The 18,484-nt window shown below is 36.2% G+C and overlaps 1 protein-coding gene across 4 annotated transcripts in view; it reads right to left on the bottom strand.

Annotated features, from left to right (window-relative positions):
• LOC128990804 (uncharacterized) overlaps positions 1-18,484 on the bottom strand; it is a 37,187-nt gene that overhangs the window by 16,433 nt on the left and 2,270 nt on the right. For all 4 annotated transcript variants that reach the window (XM_054413388.1, XM_054413390.1, XM_054413391.1 and 1 more), the window contains 2 exons: positions 18,340-18,411; positions 8,601-8,765 (listed from right to left, as the gene is read on the bottom strand). In XM_054413388.1, the coding sequence (XP_054269363.1) occupies positions 8,601-8,765; positions 18,340-18,406 (232 nt within the window). In that variant the 5' untranslated portion in view covers positions 18,407-18,411. The remainder of the gene's footprint in view (positions 1-8,600; positions 8,766-18,339; positions 18,412-18,484) is intronic.

The following is an 18,484-nucleotide window of genomic DNA, read 5'->3' as shown; positions in this document are numbered from 1 at the left end:
CGAACGAGTTCACAAACCAGCACGATTGAACCATGTGAACGGGGGCTTATGTATATATTATGAAAGTATAACGGTTTGAAATTTCTTTTGAAACCACTTTGTAAAGCTTAAAAACAAATAATTCAGTATATCGAAGCGTAAAAGCGCCATAATAGTTACAGAAAAAATGCCAAAGAATTCTTATTTTTAAATTCTCATGTTATTCTTATGGCGAATAAGTAAACTGTTGTAAATTCCTGTAAAAGGAACATATTTTGATTAAATTGTCAAATTCATTTATATTACACTTAACTATTAACATTTCACACTTTTACCCTGTCTCAAACACTTGTTGATGGGTCTGTAATTGACGGGTACCTAACCTTAATATTACAAGTGGCCACCGCGCGGAGTTGGAATCGGCCCTAAAAGTGACCACCGCGCGGAGTTGGGCTGAACCCTTCGGGGGCCATAAAACTTTTCCTCGGATTAAATTTGACCACTGCGCGGAGTTGGGCAATCCCCGTTGCGAATAGCTTTAGCCAACCCCCCCCCATTTGAATTTTTTGAGCCCCCCCCAAGAATTTCAATGACGCAGTCTGCGTCACAGCCCCCCCTTGTGGGCACCCCTGCGATATTGATTGAATTTGGTAGACATGTAAACCCACGTTTATTTGTAGAAGTTCCTGAACCAGCATGATCGGACTATGGACACAGGGTTTTATGGGGTTAATGGGATAAAAATGGGGTTTTCCCACTTTTGATCCTCAAAACATAGAACTTTGCAATTTCTTTCTAAAAAAAATTGTAGAGATTAGAAAACAATATAATTTAGTACATTTCAGTTTATTAAACTGGAAAATGGTTATGAAGAAAAGTTAAAACATAAACTCTTGTTTTATTATACATATTTTTGTCGATAGAACTGATTTAATAGTGTAGTTTTTATATGGCAATATTTTATCATCATGTTAGCTTTCTTTCTTCATTAGCTTACTTACCTGATATTTTATATTTTAAATAGGTTCATTTTGTTGTAAACAAATTACCAGAACTATTTTTTGGACTTGCCAAACGTCTTGTATTTCAAAAACCAACTACCTTTCTGATACATTTCATTGCAGCAAGAAATATTACAAATCCAACTGTTTTTTTACAGAATCTTAGTTGTAATTCTAATCTGTTACTATGCAGAGTAATCTTACCATTCATTAGTATACAACTTTTAATAATTACTAGAGCTCGCCCCGTGGCCGAAAACTTGACCAACAGTATTTATTGTGCAAACTTTTCTATTTTCACCCCGCGCTGTAAATAAAACATGTGATTGTAATTTCTTCCATTTGTGTTTATTTTCTGTTTATATTTTTTTGTAGTTATTTCACCAATCAACATGTCAGCATATAAGGCCCATGTTAATTTGCCTATTTATTAGCCTATTTTAATTTGTAAATTGATTCTGCACATCTACAGGTAAATATCTCTCTAACAATATGCGTAGATTTTTCCTGCAATGCACAGGAGCTGAGAAAAAATGTTTTCAATAAATAAACATGCTTGTCTATATAGAATTTTCCCCATATGTCTCCATAAGAAAATTTGAATTTACGGTTTTGACCTACTTAACATAAATATTCTCAAAATACAAATAAAACCTGGACATAGGACTGATAACCTTTCTTTTGGTACATCCCGGTAATGCGGTCCAGTAGTATGGTCAGGCTAGCTTTCGTAAGTTTTGAAAAAGTTTTTTAAAAATATATAAGACAAACTACATTCCCTTCTAATAAAGAAAATTAAGCGTGTGTACTTAGTCTTTGGCATGAGGTGGAATGGTAGCCTACAATAATGCATACCTACAGTTGATGGTACAATTCAATTGTATTGATCTCCAATGTCTTGCGTGTGTTATTCACCTCTGGATCATCTGGTGGTTAATAATTCACTGGTTGGAGTGACACGGCATTCTTTAAACATTTACGGAACACTTGTTCCAGAGTTTTCCGTGTCCACTAATTACGGCGTACTTGGAGGAATACGCCTAACATCATAACATAACATAGAATAGTTTTACGTAAACTTTCTATACCCTACTATAAAATTCTATAGGTAATATGTACCTATTTGAATAATCCAAAACTTATAAAACCATTTTAAACCGTGTTTACATGAACCCAGTTATGGCGTGTAGGTTACTTGTCTCAGGTAACTTGAATACATTGGAGGCAGGTAACCTGCCCTGCAACCTGCCCTATCTAATGGCCTCGTGTAAATCTGGCTTCAAGCTTAAAAGTCAATTTTAGCGGATACATTTTTTATCTAATTTTAGAGGTTGGGCAGAGGTTTATGCTTACTTGGGTTCTCAATAACAACCAAATTTGTACAAATACATATTGTTTCCCTCATACAACACAAACAATATCACTGACAATTTCAGTTTTTTAAATAATCCCAGGCAGGGTCCACCATTTTGGATGCACTGACTCAATTATTAAAGTTTTTGTAATCTCTGTTACATATCCACGTTTATGTTGGCAACAGCGGGTCCTTGGACGATCTTTGTTGACCAATGACTAGAGATAACACTGCAGAAAGTAACCATGGAGTGCCAAACTGGCCGATGCAGAACACTTTGAGAGATGATTCAACCTGAAAAGTGTTAGGCGAAATATTCATTGACACTTGCTTTTAGTGGTGATGTCCTGCTAAAATCACACCTATGTTCTGAGTTTTTGTGGGCTAAAATACCACATGTTAGCCTTTTATTAACTCATCCCGAAAGATGGATATTAACCTCGACGGTAAAGAAAACCATGGAGACCATTAGAATGACCATTTGAAAAACACACCTTAGCTTTGAAAGTCCGTTTAGTCTTTGTCCGAGGCGTGATGGAAACGGAACTATGTGGGATGTAAACTTTAAATCACACTCTTTCAAAACTCCCAGCCTCCTAACAGCAGGCCTTTCTTCAGGACGCCATACTGAAATAAGCAAGTTCGCTCTGCCCCGCTCTGTATAAAAGGTAGGAGATGAAATAAAAATTTTATCAGTTTTCTTAGTTTTATTAGAGAGCCACAAGGTTTCATATAGTATCCATATTTTTATGGCTACTTCTAAATACATACTTTTACTAACTTCTTTGGGAAACCTTTTTCAAGGAAATGTATTGGTTAATATGCCAAAGTGCTCATTAATACCAACGGTCGGTTAAATTAAAAGAAAGGAGGAAAACATTGATTTTCCCATTAAACTACCAAATATAATTCAGATTTTAAATGACATACCAGTTTTTAAATTACATGTGTACTAAATATTTAATTCTATCATAGATAAAAGGAGTATAAACACTACTCTATTGTCTACTTCTTTTAATCTATGATTCTATAAAAAAAAGTAGTCCACAGAACTTAGTTTGTACCATTGTACAAAACCTCATGACCAACTCAAGGTCATACAAGATCTCATTTGGTCTTGGCCCTCAAGGAGACAATCAAGCAAAAGTCAGCCTGAATAAAGAATAAAGGTCACATCAAGTTGCCCCCTTGACAGTCAGGGAAAACTATTGGAAACACAATTACCTAAATATCTCATAACTGGTTTGGAACAGGGAAAAAATAAAATCACCTGTTTATTTGCTCATGAATTTACAATCATAAAATAATAAGGTATCCAAACAATATCCAATATGTCGTATAAAAAAAGTCACTTTATGTGTTTATTTTAGGACCCCAAAAGATGTTTGCATATCCAAACCAAATACAAATCTCAATATATTTATATAACATCTCAGAGTCATAATCTGAGTGTTCAATTATTTTTAAATTTTTTTGCAAATTAGTAAATTAGATCAGCGCAATCTGTCAGTGGCTCACATCAACTAAGACAATTTTATTAAAATTATGGCAAACTCGTCGAATTGTGGAATAGTCAAAGGTAGGATTAAGTGAGATGCCTTGTAGCTTTGTTACTTAGACCAGCTGTTTCATTAGTCAGGACTATTTAAAGCCCAATGATGAAGAACAGCTGGGTCGCCAGTTCCAAACCATCAAAAGCTACTAACCTTTCTCAGGATCGAACCGGCGACCTTTCGATTACCAGGCGAGCTCTATAACCACTCATGCTATGCTAGGCACAAACTTCTCTGTGGAGAGAGGAATCAGGGGAATGACGGAGATTATAATAGAGGGGTCGTTGTTTAAACATTAAAATTAATAACTCAAGCCCTGTATTTATATACAGGGTGTCCCGGAACTCTCTACCAATATTTTAGGGCATTGCTCCTGGGTAAGAAACATACCTAAATATCATATTTAAATTGTCCGGAAGTTACTCACACAGCCGCCATTTTGTTTTTTCAGTTATTAATTTTTTTCTAAAGAATGGTTAAACATACAAAATGGAAACTTTGCACAAACATTTATGACAACTAGACAAAGCTACAAAAAAATTATGACGATTTTTCAAATTCATAACACAAGATGGCAGCCATTTAAAATTTTTGTTTCTTAAATAACTCAAAAACTGTTCATTTTACAAAAATTTTAAATGGCCGCCATCTTGTTTTATGAATTTAAAAAATCGTATGTTTAACTATTCTTTAGAAAACAATTAATAACTGAAAAAAAACAAAATGGTGGCTGTGTGAGTAACTAAGGACTTCCGGACAATTTAAATATGATATTTAGGTATGTTTCTTACCCAGGAGCAATGCCCTAAAATATTGGTAGTGAGTTCCGGGACACCCTGTATATCAATGGTGTTTAATAAAATAATGAGCAATAAAAGGTATCAATTTGTTTCAGCTGTCTGATTATACAATAAAATCCGATGACTGTTCTAGCCATTCCCAGGTTCATCAGACAGAGGAGAGTTTGGCCATAGACAATAAGAATTAAATAAAGACTGTCAGCTGTGCTGCGGTTACCAAGTTCTGGGGCACACCGCTGGGAGCGCCGTGTAGTTACGTAGAGCGTATGCCGTAACAACATGGTGCTCCCAGCGGTGTGCACCAGAACCTGGTAACCGCAGCACAGCTGACAGTCTATATTTAATTCTCTTTGTCTATGGTTTGGCATAGTGAAGAATCAAAAAGATTAACTTACTTTAGGTAAAAAACGAAATTAATAATTATTTGAATTTATTTTTTATTTTTTAGGATCTCTTGAATCTCATATGACCAGCTGTCCTGGCAGTATTTTACTCAGTAGCTGGTATATACTGTTCAAGATAAAAACACGATTACTGGAAAGAATTCCATAAAAAGCACAAGGTTTAATGCAAAATTTATTTATTTTACGTCTCCTATTGTACAAATTTTGAACAGCTGTGAAACTAACATAATTCTCAGCAGCTGGAAAGAAGCTTACAATGTCTGATACACAAAGAAAGACAGGAAGTGTGAGTGGTTGTAAGAGTCAGCTGTAGTTCAAAAAACACTCCTTACGCCTTTGGTCCATTTGACTGGCCAAGCGTTAATTTAAACTATACTACCTATATATACAATAATTGTTCAAATGCTATCCTTTTAGCTTGTCTTTACATTGTCATGGTCCTTCAAGTTTGAATAAGAGTATTTATTTTTCTAGAGTTCATGTGTAGCATTATATAGTCCTGGGGCCCATTTCATAATAAAGTACAAACTAATATTATTAGTAAATCAGCTGATTGCCCAATGCAAATCTAATGGAAATAACAAGTTACAAGTTGTAACTTGTAACTTGTAGTTTATTATGAAATGGGCCCCTGGACAGAAAGATGATGAAATTGCACAGTTAAGCCATGCACACGTGTATCAATAGTGGTAGCAGAAGTAAAAATAAAGAGCCATGAAGTGCTTTGCCGAAGTTGCAACCGTCCGTGAAGCACTGACACACAGTCTCGGAATGATCCCAGTTACGCACTCGGTAACATTCCTCGTTGTGTTTCACCCAACCACACTTGCGCACCATCACTTCTTTGCTTTCCCATCCGTGGACTGTGGAACAGAAAAGCGTGAAGGAGGCAAATCAACAACAATATATTGCTAGTATTAACAGTCAAGGGGAGCGAGCTGGTCTAGTGGCAGAGCTCGGGGCTTCGGTCCAGAGGTGTCGGGTTCAAATCCCACCAAATCACCAATGGATAATTCTAAGTGATAATACCGCAACCCCTAGGTCTAGGCTGAAATAATGTGAAAAGGAATCCAGGGTTCGTGCCTAGCGTGGCCAAGGAAAAAAGTATTAACAATATAAACTTCTGTAAAGAAGAAATCTCATCTCTGTGAAAGAAAAGTAAGTGCTAAGTCTGACAGCATTTGAAAAAATGTCCAAGATTGATCAAACCTCATATTATTCCCATAAGGAAAGGCATAAAAAACAACATTCACGCATGTACATGATTTGCAATTATAAATGTTTTTGTTGTGATTATGTGTATGCGTGAAGTAACGGCTTGTGCAAGAGAATATGTTTGACATATGACAACTGAAGAGTAGATTTGAAAATGGGGGTTTAACCCCGAAACTATAGTCATCCACAACAATATAGGACTGATTGACGACAGGTTAAAAAAACAATTTTATCAGTACAGTAGAGTTTTTTTTATGAAAGATTATACAAATGTATATGGAACGTTTTGGAATTCCTCATTTAAATTCTATCAGGTCCAGTTTCACCTTTTTTATTGTTATTGACAGAGACAGTAAAGGAATTGAACCAGTCACAGTGTGTGATCAAACCTGGGCACCAAGAACTACATTTTCTCAACTTTGAATATTTTATATTTACCAGACTAAAATATGATGGTATCTAAATATTTCAAAACTAATAAATTTTTAACATCGAAATTGGATAGTGCTCAACATGGTGGTTTTCACACTGAAATTTACTGGTTGGAAATCTATACTTATTTAATAGGTAGGCAAGCAGGTTTTTTGTGACAATTACTCCTCCGAAACTACTGAACCGATTGACATGTTTTTGGTGTCATTGGAAAGAGCGTGACGTGAAGTTGTGCAGGAAACTTTCTTTTTATGGAAATAATTAGAGAGTTAGGCACTGGGGCCCTTTAAAGTTTCGTATTTCTCCATAAGATTAACATGGGAAACAAAAATTGTTATGAAACTCCAGCTGTTGACAGAAATTAAAAGTGAGAAGAAGAAAACATGTTAATTGTAAACAGTCAATAAGTTTGCTACAAACATTTACTAACTTGGATGAATTGAGATATTTACCATTTTAATTTGGGTTGGCGCAAATATTACAATGGAAAAAACGAGAGAGCCTGGATAAATTGATATACTAATAAGAAAACTGAATTAATTAACACTGTGCTGCATTTCTTAATAAATCATTGAAAGACACGATTTGCAAACTATGGAAATATAGGAAAGTCATAGAACACAACCAAAGAGAAGAAATAGAAATAATGTTTTTTTTTAGAATTTATAATCGCTTTTAAAGTCATCAGAAGTTATGACTGTTAGTCGTTTTAAAATAACGCCTGTAATTCTTAGCAATTGCTCGAATTCGAGCGACAGGTACACTAGTAAGATAATAATTCATAATCTTTATTTGAGTTTGTCAAACAAATTTTGTTTGCTAATAGAAATAGTAGGATAGTGTCTATAATTACGACTATGGTTACAGCTTGAAGCAGATACCCCATTTTAGCTTTAACCTGTTTTGTATTCATAGATGGTACTTGAAATCGCCAATTTCTTTCAACTGAACTTACAAGCTGGTGTTAAGAAAGAAAACATTATTTGACACAGATCTAACAGCAAATAGGTTTTATTTTTAAAATGTTAGTTGGATTGAGCCATTGATAAAGTGAGCTGTGGTAAAATATGTCATTTTCTGGTCCATACAAACTTGTCAATCACATCCAATTAAAGGGGCAATCAATTGGAAACAATATTGTCTTCCTTCGATCTTCGATGTCACATAACCATTATAGTTTCAAAAAAAAGAGAGAAAATGGATAAAAGTAACGAGGACAGATGGTAATGGTAAGCCTAGTTTTTATTTTACAAAAAAAATTTTACAGAGGATCATATAGATGGTCTAACTCTGGTGGTCATACTCCTATATCCAGTTCAAGTCTAAGCCAGTAAAATTTTTTTTAAACTCCTGTTAATTCATTAAACTATTTTCAGAAGTGCTGTCAAATGCTGTTTGTTTTCTGTTTCATACAAACTTTTAAATTACTTTTTTGTTACTTAGTGGAATTTAAAATGAGGATAGCGTTTACTTTGTCAGAAGAGCAACCAACAATATATCCATTATCATTGCCTTCATGGGTTGAAAGGGTTTAAATAAAACCTAAAGTGAGTACGCTATCTTCTACTAGAGCCAAAGAAGAAAAAACTATTGGGTCTCCATAAGACAGCTCATTGAATTATTGGACTTTAGGATTGGAAAAATATAAAATTTTACAATGGTTTGTGTTTAGAAACTGAAACTATACAAAACAAAAGTTGATAATTTAGATTTACATCCCTGGACGGAGGTTGATAACTTGATCTATAGCAACATAAAACCTGAGAGTAAAATAACAGCCTGTTATTTTCCAAAAATCATTTAAATTTAAACTATGCTATAAAAATCATTTAGTACTTCTAGGTGCTTCTATCTATACTTACTTTTTTGAGCAATCTTCCTGCAGAATGGTTTTTGCCCAGCATACTTCCCTATGTCCTCACAGGGCTTGAAATAAACACTGCTATTTACTGAGATATGTTTACAATGGTCATCGTACTTGGAATGGCATTGGTAACATTTTATCACAGGCGTGTCAGAATCTGCATCTGAAAACAAAAATCGGTGGACTAATTATGCTTACATATTAGCATGCACGCTTAGCAATTGAGCATAAGAAGCTGAAAGTATAATGGCCAACATACACCACACCGGGCGTCCGTCTGTCGGCAGATGCTGTGCGCAGACAACATCTTTTTGTCCCCATAAAATTTTGTTTCACTGGCCTAGACATGCAAAACAAAAAAAAAAACAAAAACTATTGCTACCCTGCTAGTTAAATGGGGTCAAAACACATCACATCTATTGGCTTCCAGTCAGATCCCTCCAGCTGCACCCTGCACGCAGACACCCTCGGTGGGTGATTCAACGCTTACAGGGCAGAAGTGCCCAGACGTCCCCCTCTCTGATAGTTGAAAAGTTGAATGAAGGCGAATTGGATTATTAAAACACAGTACTGTAATTTAATAACAACAAAATGTTAATATTTACACACCATTTTCACATGCAGTATGTATTATTTAGTTTCTGAATCTGCACAAGGGCTGTGTTTATAGCAGTCAAGAATATTGCGAGTAATAAAAATAGATTTGTGATGTATTTAAAATAGAATGAGAAATAAAGTACACAATTTGACTAAGATTCCAATAGAAATTGATTATGTGAAGATAGCTACCCTGCAATACATAACCAATGCTACACATAACCAATTTCAATTTAAAACATTTTAATTTTAAACAGTGCAAATGTATAATCATAGACAAAAAGAATTAAATATAGACTGACAGCCGTGCTGCGGTTAGCATAGGTTCTGGCTTCCACCGCTGGGAGTGCTGTGGCGCTCCCAGCGATGAATGCCAGAACCTATGCTAACCGCAGCAAAGCTGTTGATAATAAATAAATAAATAAAAATGCCTTTATTTATCAAGCGTTTCTTAGTACAAATACTGCTTCTCAGAACAACTTTTGTCAATAACAATATTTAACTAACAACAAATAAATAGACCAATAACAAAATAGAAACAAGACAATATGAATAACAATAACTAGGTGGCGTTCGCAGAGGCATCCACAAAATTGAGCGGAGTCATCAAGGGTTCATATTATATTGTTTTTGTCTTACTGCAGTAAAACAGTATTTTTTCATGCATGCGCTGCGGGTCTAAAGTAGCATTTTTAATATTTAGGGAGTAAAAATCGTTTTTAGCCTCTATGGAGTAAAAATCAGCTGTTGTCAACTCAGTTGTAAATTTTGATTGTAAACGATTGCATGTATCGAAAATATGTATCGATTTGTGCTTCGTAATCATTTTAACATATTACAGTCTACAGTCTCTTCCCGTAGCATTTTAGCATTGCAGATACATTAATCCATTCCCAAACTCAACACTGCTCACCTTTACTACTTCCTTCACCACACCCTACGTCGTGGACCTGTTTCCCTCTCTTCCCATAGCATTTTAGGATTGCAGATACATTAATTTAATTGCCAAAGACAGTTCCCACACTCAGCGCTGTTAGCCTTACTACTTCCTTCACCATTTACTACGTCATTGGCCTGTTTCCTTCCTTTCTCATAGCATTTAAGTATTACAAATTCATTTATCCATCTGCTCAAACGGTTCCCCCACTCTGCACTGCCAGCTTTTACTACTTCCTTCACCACTTACGTCGTGGACCTGTATTCATCGCTTTCCATAGCATTTTAGTATTTTAGATACGTTAATCTAATTGCAACAAACATCCCCACTGTCCGTACTGCTAGACTTTACTACTTCTTTCACAATTTCCTATGTCTTGGGCATGCTTCCATCCCTTCTCATAGCATTTCAGCATTGCAGATACATTAAAACTGCTACAAACGGTTTCCAGTTCCCACACTCCACACTGCTCACCTTACTACTTCTTTCACCTGTTTCTACGTCGCGGATCTGTTTCCCTCTCTTCCCATAGCATTTTAAGATTGCAGATACCTGAATCTAATCGTCATAAACAGATCCCACACTCCGAACAGCTCGCCTTTACTACTTCCTTCGCCACTTCCCACATCGCGGACCTGTTTCCCTCCCTTTCCGTAGCATTTTAGGAACGTTGTGACCTTAATCTAATCGTCATAAACAGTTTCCATACTCCAGACTGTTCACCTTTACTACTTCCTTAACCTCTTCATACGTCACGAACCTCAAGCTAGTGTCGTCATTTGATTATAGTACCTGGGGACCGAGCTTTGCTCGGGGAAAATCATTAGTTCACTCTGAAAGCACCGTAGTATTGGAGATGCATAAATCCACACATCTACATCCTACACAATTTCCTACGTCATGGATCTGTTTCCCTCCATTCCATTGCATTTAAAGATTGCAGATACCTTAATCTAATTGTCATAAACAGTTCCCACACTACGGACTACTCGCCTTGACTACTTCCTTCACCACTTCCTACGTCGCGGACCTGTTTTCCTCCCTTCCCATAGCATTAGGATTGCAAATACCTTAATCTAATCGTCATAAACAGTTCCCACACTCCGGACAGCTCACCTTGACTACTTCCTTCATCACTTCCTACGTTGCGGACCTGTTTTCCTCCCTTCCCGTAGCATTTTAGGTTTGCTGATACCATAATCTAATTGTCATAAACATTTCAAACACTCCGGACAACTCGCCTAGACTACTTCCTTCACCACTTCCTACGTCGCGGACCTATTTTCCTCCCTTTCCATAGCATTTTAGAATTGCAAATACCTTAATCTAATCGTCATAAACAGTCCCCACACTCCGGACAGCTCACCTTGACTACTTCCTTCATCACTTCCTACGTCGCGGACCTGTTTTCCTCCCTTCCCGTAGCATTTTAGGTTTGCTGATACCTTAATCTAATTGTCATAAACATTTCCAACACTCCGGACAACTCGCCTAGACTACTTCCTTCACCACTTCCTACGTCGCGGACCTATTTTCCTCCCTTTCCATAGCATTTTAGGATTGCAAATACCTTAATCTAATCATCATAAACAGTTCCCACGCTCCAGACAGCTCGCCTTGACTACTTCCTTCACCACTTCTTACGTCACGGACCTGTTTCCCTCCCTTCCCATAGCATTTTAGGATTGCCCATACCCTTATCTGATCGCCATAAACAGTTCCCTCACTCCTGACAGCTCGCCTTGACTACTTCCTTCACCACTTCCTACGTCGCGGACCTGTTTCCCTCCCTTCCTATTGCACTTAAAGATTGCAGATACCTTATTCTAATCGTCATAAACAGTTCCCGCACTCCGGACTACTCGCCTTGACTACTTCCTTCACCACTTCCTACGTCGCGGACCTGTTTTCCTCCCTTCCCATAGCATTTTAGGATTGCAGATACCCTAATCTTATCGTCATAAACAGTCCCCACACTCCGGACTGCTCGCATTTACTACTTCCTTCATCACTTCCTACGTCACGGACCTGTTTCCCTCTATTCCCATAGCATTTTATGATTGCCTATACTACTTTCTTCACTACTTCCTACGTCACGGACCTGTTTCCTTCCCTTCCCATAGCATTTTAGGATTGCAGATACCTTAATGTATTCGTCATAAACAGATCCTAGACTTCGAACTGCTACCACAGACAATAAAGTATTATAATGTCTGTGCTGCTACCCTTGACTACAATCATAGATAAAACATACTCCCTTAGTAGATTTCTCATCCTTATGGAACAGCTGAAGACAATTTTATTGTTAGTTCATGTACGGTTTATGTAGAGGTCGTGTTTTGTTTACAATTTGTTTCCCGTTATTACAGCCATTTAAAACCTCGTTTAACCAAATAATACGATCTAATCATAAACAATAACTTGTCCCCTAGTTATATAACCAAACAGTAAAGCACAAATCAAGAAATTAACCCTAAAATAATGGAAACAAAGTTTCGTCGACACTAGCACCTTTGTGTCACGTACATGAACTAGACACGAAAAACGTGCTTCAAAATTTACAATGGGATGAGAAGTCTACTTGTGTTGGTTAGTCTATGCTACAATGTATCGAGTAATCTTAAGTATAATCTTTGCTCAATATTAACAAGTGATGTTTTTCCTTTTGTACTGTATTTGTAATTTCCTAGTATACTGTGGGTAGTTGGCTTATTATGAGCACATGCTAAAACTTAAAATCTTTTGTTTACTTTTTACTTGTTATTTAATTCAGCCAACATGGTTACCTAGCAACCCATAAGACTAATGTTAAAAAAATGTGATTTTCAGTTTCATTTTTCTACGGATTCCTGAGAGACTTTTTTAACGCTATATAGATGTTGGCACTCACCGATATGGTCTTTATCACCATTCAAAATTTGAAAACGATTGATTCAGCCGTCTAGGAGGAGTTTGCGTATTACGAAATGCATAAAAGTCGACGTATAAGAGCTTCGCTCGCTTCGCTCGCTCCGCTCAATTATAACCATCAGTGTAGTGAATAAAATCTACAGTCAATGATAAATACAACTAAACTTAACTCACATGATTGATTATTTAATATGTTTACTGTCATATGTTATTAGTAAATACTCAGCTTTGTTTATATTCCATTATTGTTCATAGTTCAGTTTTCAGATTAATAAAACCCTTTATTCTGATTACAATTAATCTGGGTTTACTTTCATTACAATTTATTAATCTGAATTATTCAAATGTTAGATTATTTATAATTTAATTTTCCTTACCTCTAACTCTTAAAATATGGAAAGATTTCTAAAACCAGATAGATTTGACACTGATCCAAGTTCTCCCAACAGTGCTAAACTTTGGAAACATTTCCTAAAAACATTTGAAAGTTTTGTAAACAAAATTGGAACAAATGAAGAAAGAGTAACTTCAGAGGACAAACTGAACCTTTTAATTAATCATGTTTCCCAACCTATCTTCGAATTCATAACTGAATGTAATACCTATGATGAAGCCATCAAGATTCTGAACAGTATATTTATAAAACCAACGAGTGAAATCTTCGCAAGGTACCAGTTAGCATCACGTAAGCAAAAATCAGGTGAGACTATCAGTGAATACCTACTATCCCTAAAAGTTCTAAGTAAGGAATGTAAATTTTCTGCAGTCACTGCTGAAGAACATAAAAACAACTTTATTCGGGATGTATTTCTTAGTGGAATTTTATCTTCTTCAATACGACAACGGCTTTTAGAAAATAATACTCTATCTCTGGAACAAGCTTGTAATCAAGCTCTAGCTTTGGAAGCTGCTCATAATCAGTCAGTCTGCTATTCTAATGTCGATCCTGTTGTAAATGCTACTTCATCTGTAAATTCTGCTTCTGAGAATGATGTGTCACAGCTTTCAGCAACAACCTCTAAATGCTACTTCTGTGGATACGGTAGACATCCACGTGCATCATGTCCAGCTAAAGATGCAGTCTGCAAGAACTGCTCTAAAACAGGCCATTATTCAAAAGTCTGTAGGTCTAATCTCAAAAAGAGTAACAATAAAGCTTCTAACGCCGTTACGACTGATCCAAATGTCGTTGCTACTGTAACAGCAGCTTCACCTTCTTGTTTAAAACGAGCTGTGGTACCAGTCACTGTAGATAATCTTCAAGCCGATGCATTAATAGGTACAGGAAGTTCAGAAACTTTTTTAAGTGATGCATTTGTTTCTAAACATAAAATTAGACTTTTCCATAGTTCTGGTAGAGTTTCAATGGCATCCACTTCACTTAGCTCTCAAATTGTTGGGTATTGCATTGTAAATGTAAGGCTTTTAGAACATTCATACACCAAAGCAAGAGTGGCGGTTTTGAAGGATCTATGTGCTGACGTTGTGATAGGTCACGATTTGTTAAAACATCACTCACAAATTCAGATGGATTTTGGAGGACATAAATCACCACTAAACATATGCGCTCTAGCTCATGCTCAAAATGATCCTCCGCCTTTATTCAGCAATCTTACTGAAAACATAAGACCTATAGCGACTAAATCTCGCAAACATTCAATGAATGACAGCCTCTTCATTCGAAGCGAAGTTCAAAAACTTTTGTCGGAAGGAATAATTGAAGAAAGTAGATCACCATGGCGGGCTCAAGCTCTAGTCACAACCAATGAAAACCATAAGAAACGAATGGTTATAGACTATTCTCAAACTATAAACCGCTTTACACTGCTGGATGCTTATCCACTTCCTAGCATAGAAAGCGTAGTTTCTAAAGTATCAAAATACTCAGTGTTCAGTACCATCGATTTATCTAGTGCGTACCATCAGATTCCTATTAGAGAGGATGAAAAGCAATATACAGCTTTTGAAGGTGATGGTAGACTTTATCAATTCACCAGGATTCCATTTGGGGTCACAAATGGAGTAGCTTGTTTTCAGAGGGTAATTGATGATATCATTCGAACTGAAAATTTAAATGGAACTTTTGCATATCTCGATGACATCACAGTAGTATGCGGAAATGATCAATGTGACCATGATGCAAACTTAGACAAATTTCTTGAAGCTGTCAAGAAATATGGCCTTACTATTAATGAGAACAAAAGCAGGTATTCGCTAAAGTCAATAAACCTCTTGGGATATGAGATAAGTAATAAAACCATCCGGCCCGATCAAGATAGACTGAAACCATTACAGAATCTACCGCTGCCTACAGACACTGCTTCACTGAGAAGAACTATAGGTATGCTGTCTCACTACTCAAAGTGGGTCCCACATTACTCAGAAAAAGTACATTGTTTAATACAAACTAAAACGTTTCCAGTTTCATCTCAGGCTGCCGCAAGCTTTGAAAATCTGAAGCAAGAAATAATCAAATCAGCTATTTCTGCTATTGATGAGGATATCCCCTTTGATGTTGAAACTGATGCATCCGAGCATTCAATTGCAGCAAGCCTTTCCCAGAACGGTCGACCTGTTGCATTTTTCTCAAGAACCTTATCATCAAGTGAACAAAGACACTCTGCTGTTGAAAAAGAAGCTTATGCTATAGTCGAAGCTCTGAAAAAGTGGCGAAATTTCCTTATTGGTCGACACTTCAAACTCATTACGGACCAAAAATCTGTGTCCTTCATGTTTGATAACACCCACTCAAGCAAAATCAAGAATGAAAAAATACTTAGATGGCGTTTGGAGCTTGCATGCTATAGTTATGATATTATTTACAGGCCGGGAAAACAAAATAATGTTGCTGATACCTTATCCCGAGTCTGTGGATCAACCAATTCAAACAAGCTGCATCAACTGCATGCTCAACTTTGTCATCCAGGAATCACAAGGATGGCACATTGAGTGAGAAGTCGGAATTTACCATACTCCTTGGAATAAATAAAGAGAATGACTGCTTTGTGTCCCACCTGTGCGGAAATAAAACCTCGTTTTTACAGACCTCAGGAAACAACTCTTATAAAAGCAACTGCTCCATTCGAAAGGTTGAATATAGATTTCAAAGGACCATTGCCAACAAATTCTAAAAATAGGTACTTGCTGACTATAGTAGATGAATTTTCACGCTTTCCATTTGCGTTTCCGTGCCAGGATATGACGACTAACACAGTGATAGAAAAGCTATGTGATTTGTTTGGCTTATTCGGTCTACCCTCTTTTATTCACACTGATCGAGGCGCATCATTCATGTCAAGAGAACTAAAAGATTTCTTAAACACTAAAGGTGTAGCGACAAGCCGAACCACGCCATATAACCCACAAGGAAATGGTCAAATCGAGCGGTATAATGGTACAATTTGGAAAGCAATTACACTATTGTTAATACCCCCGCCGCAGCAAACCTGCAGACTAAGCGAATTTCCATTTCCCTGAATGGATTTACACTAAAATGTCTCCTTAAAATTATCACATTTATTCCCTATTTAAATAGAATCAGTTTAAAACATACTTAGGTTTGCTGCAACAGGGAGGGTAAAAGTGTTTTTTATGTAAAATGTTAATAGTTAGTAAGAAATAAAAACATTTTCCAAATTTGGGCAAAATATGTTTATAAACAAGCAAACTACAACAGTTTACTTATTCTCCATAAGAATAACATGGGAATTTTAAATTTACAATTTTTTGGAATTTTCTCCGTAACCATTAGGCGCATTATAACGCTTCAATATACTAAATTATTTGTTTTTTTAAGCTCTACAAAATAGTTTCGAAAGAAATTGCAAAATTTTATGTTTTTTGGGTCAAAAATGGGAAAAACCCATTTTTACCCCATAACAGCCCCCATAAACCCCCGTTCCCATGGTCCGATCATGCTGGTTTGCGAACTCGTTCGAATAAACGTAGATTTACACGTTTGTACCAAATTTCATCAAAATCGGATCATTTTTGCTCGAGTTATCGCGCTAACGGACACATATATATATATATATATAAATATATATATATATATATATATATATATGAATTTGAACGGATGGTGTTTTTGACCTCTAGGGACCTCAAAACGAAAAAAAAAATCGGTCCCGGGTCCAGGTCTTACCGTGAGTACTATGGTAATAGCTTATTCCCTATATGGGAAATTCGCTAAAAAGTCGCAATCTTTCAGTACATAATTGGGAACTTGTATTAAATGATTCCCTGCACGCTATTCGTTCGCTTCTATGCACTGCCACAAACCAGACTCCACATGAACGGATGTTTATTCTTTCGAGAAAATCCTCCAACGGTCAGTCATTACCAACTTGGCTTCTTGAATCCCAAAAAGTATTATTGAAAAGAAATGTTAGACAAAGTAAATATGATCCATTGGTTGACGAAGTTGATCTGATTGACGTTAATCCTAACTACGCAACAATACGACTAACAAATGGAGAAGAAAAGACAGTCTCTCTTAGACAGTTGGCTCCAAGGGGAGACATTGAGCTCACAAACCGTTCTGAAGAGTGTACGGAGCAAAGTGTAGATGAACCTGAGCTTGCTGACATCAGGGAAGAATGTCATTTGACCATAAATGAAGACACCATCTCTCAGACAAAACAACAGCAACTGAACACACATGTTCAGTCACTTCCAACTGTCTATCAATCTCAACCAAACACCAACCAGACCAAAGCTGACCAGTTGAATAGTTTAAGTGATGGTCAAGCAACACTAAGGCGAACATCAAGAATCAGATATCCTCCAAAATACCTGAAAGACTATTCTCTATCTAGGAGGGGAGAATGTAGTGAATAAAATCTACAGTCAATGATAAATACAACTAAACTTAACTCACATGATTGATTATTTAATATGTTTACTGTCATATGTTATTAGTAAATACTCAGCTTTGTTTATATTCCATTATTGTTCATAGTTCAGTTTTCAGATTAATAAAACCCTTTATTCTCTTCCCTTTATTCCCTTTATTACAATTAATCTGGGTTTACTTTCATTACAATCAGTGCACAATTCTTTGATCTTAATTCTAAATGATGACAAAGAATATGTTTTTATTCGATATATATATTTTATTCTTTTGTCTATGGTAAAATATAACTTAAGGAAGTCAAGCATCAATAAGCTTGAGGCCATTGACTTTGGCAAGTTAAACAATGTGTACACAACTATAAATACATGTATATAAGTTGTATAGCTATAGCGTTAAGCTACAAATTAGCAAAAAGTGGCTTTGAATAACTGTACTTACTTGAAAATATTGGTGCAAAACACACAAGAAGAGATGCACCAATGAGATGGGCCACAATCCCAGGCATAATATCTGCAATATATATCAGTTTTGAATCAAAGACACTAGAACAATTTTTTAAATCAAAAAAGTAAAAAAATCTGAA

This window comes from Macrosteles quadrilineatus, unplaced genomic scaffold (assembly GCF_028750875.1).
Source record: "Macrosteles quadrilineatus isolate MER2022 unplaced genomic scaffold, UCM_ALF_1.0 Scaffold_3__2_contigs__length_128488019, whole genome shotgun sequence".
Classification (NCBI taxonomy): domain Eukaryota; kingdom Metazoa; phylum Arthropoda; class Insecta; order Hemiptera; family Cicadellidae; genus Macrosteles; species Macrosteles quadrilineatus.
The sequence above is the reverse complement of the archived record's forward strand: the minus strand, read 5'-3'. Positions and strand labels throughout refer to the sequence as shown.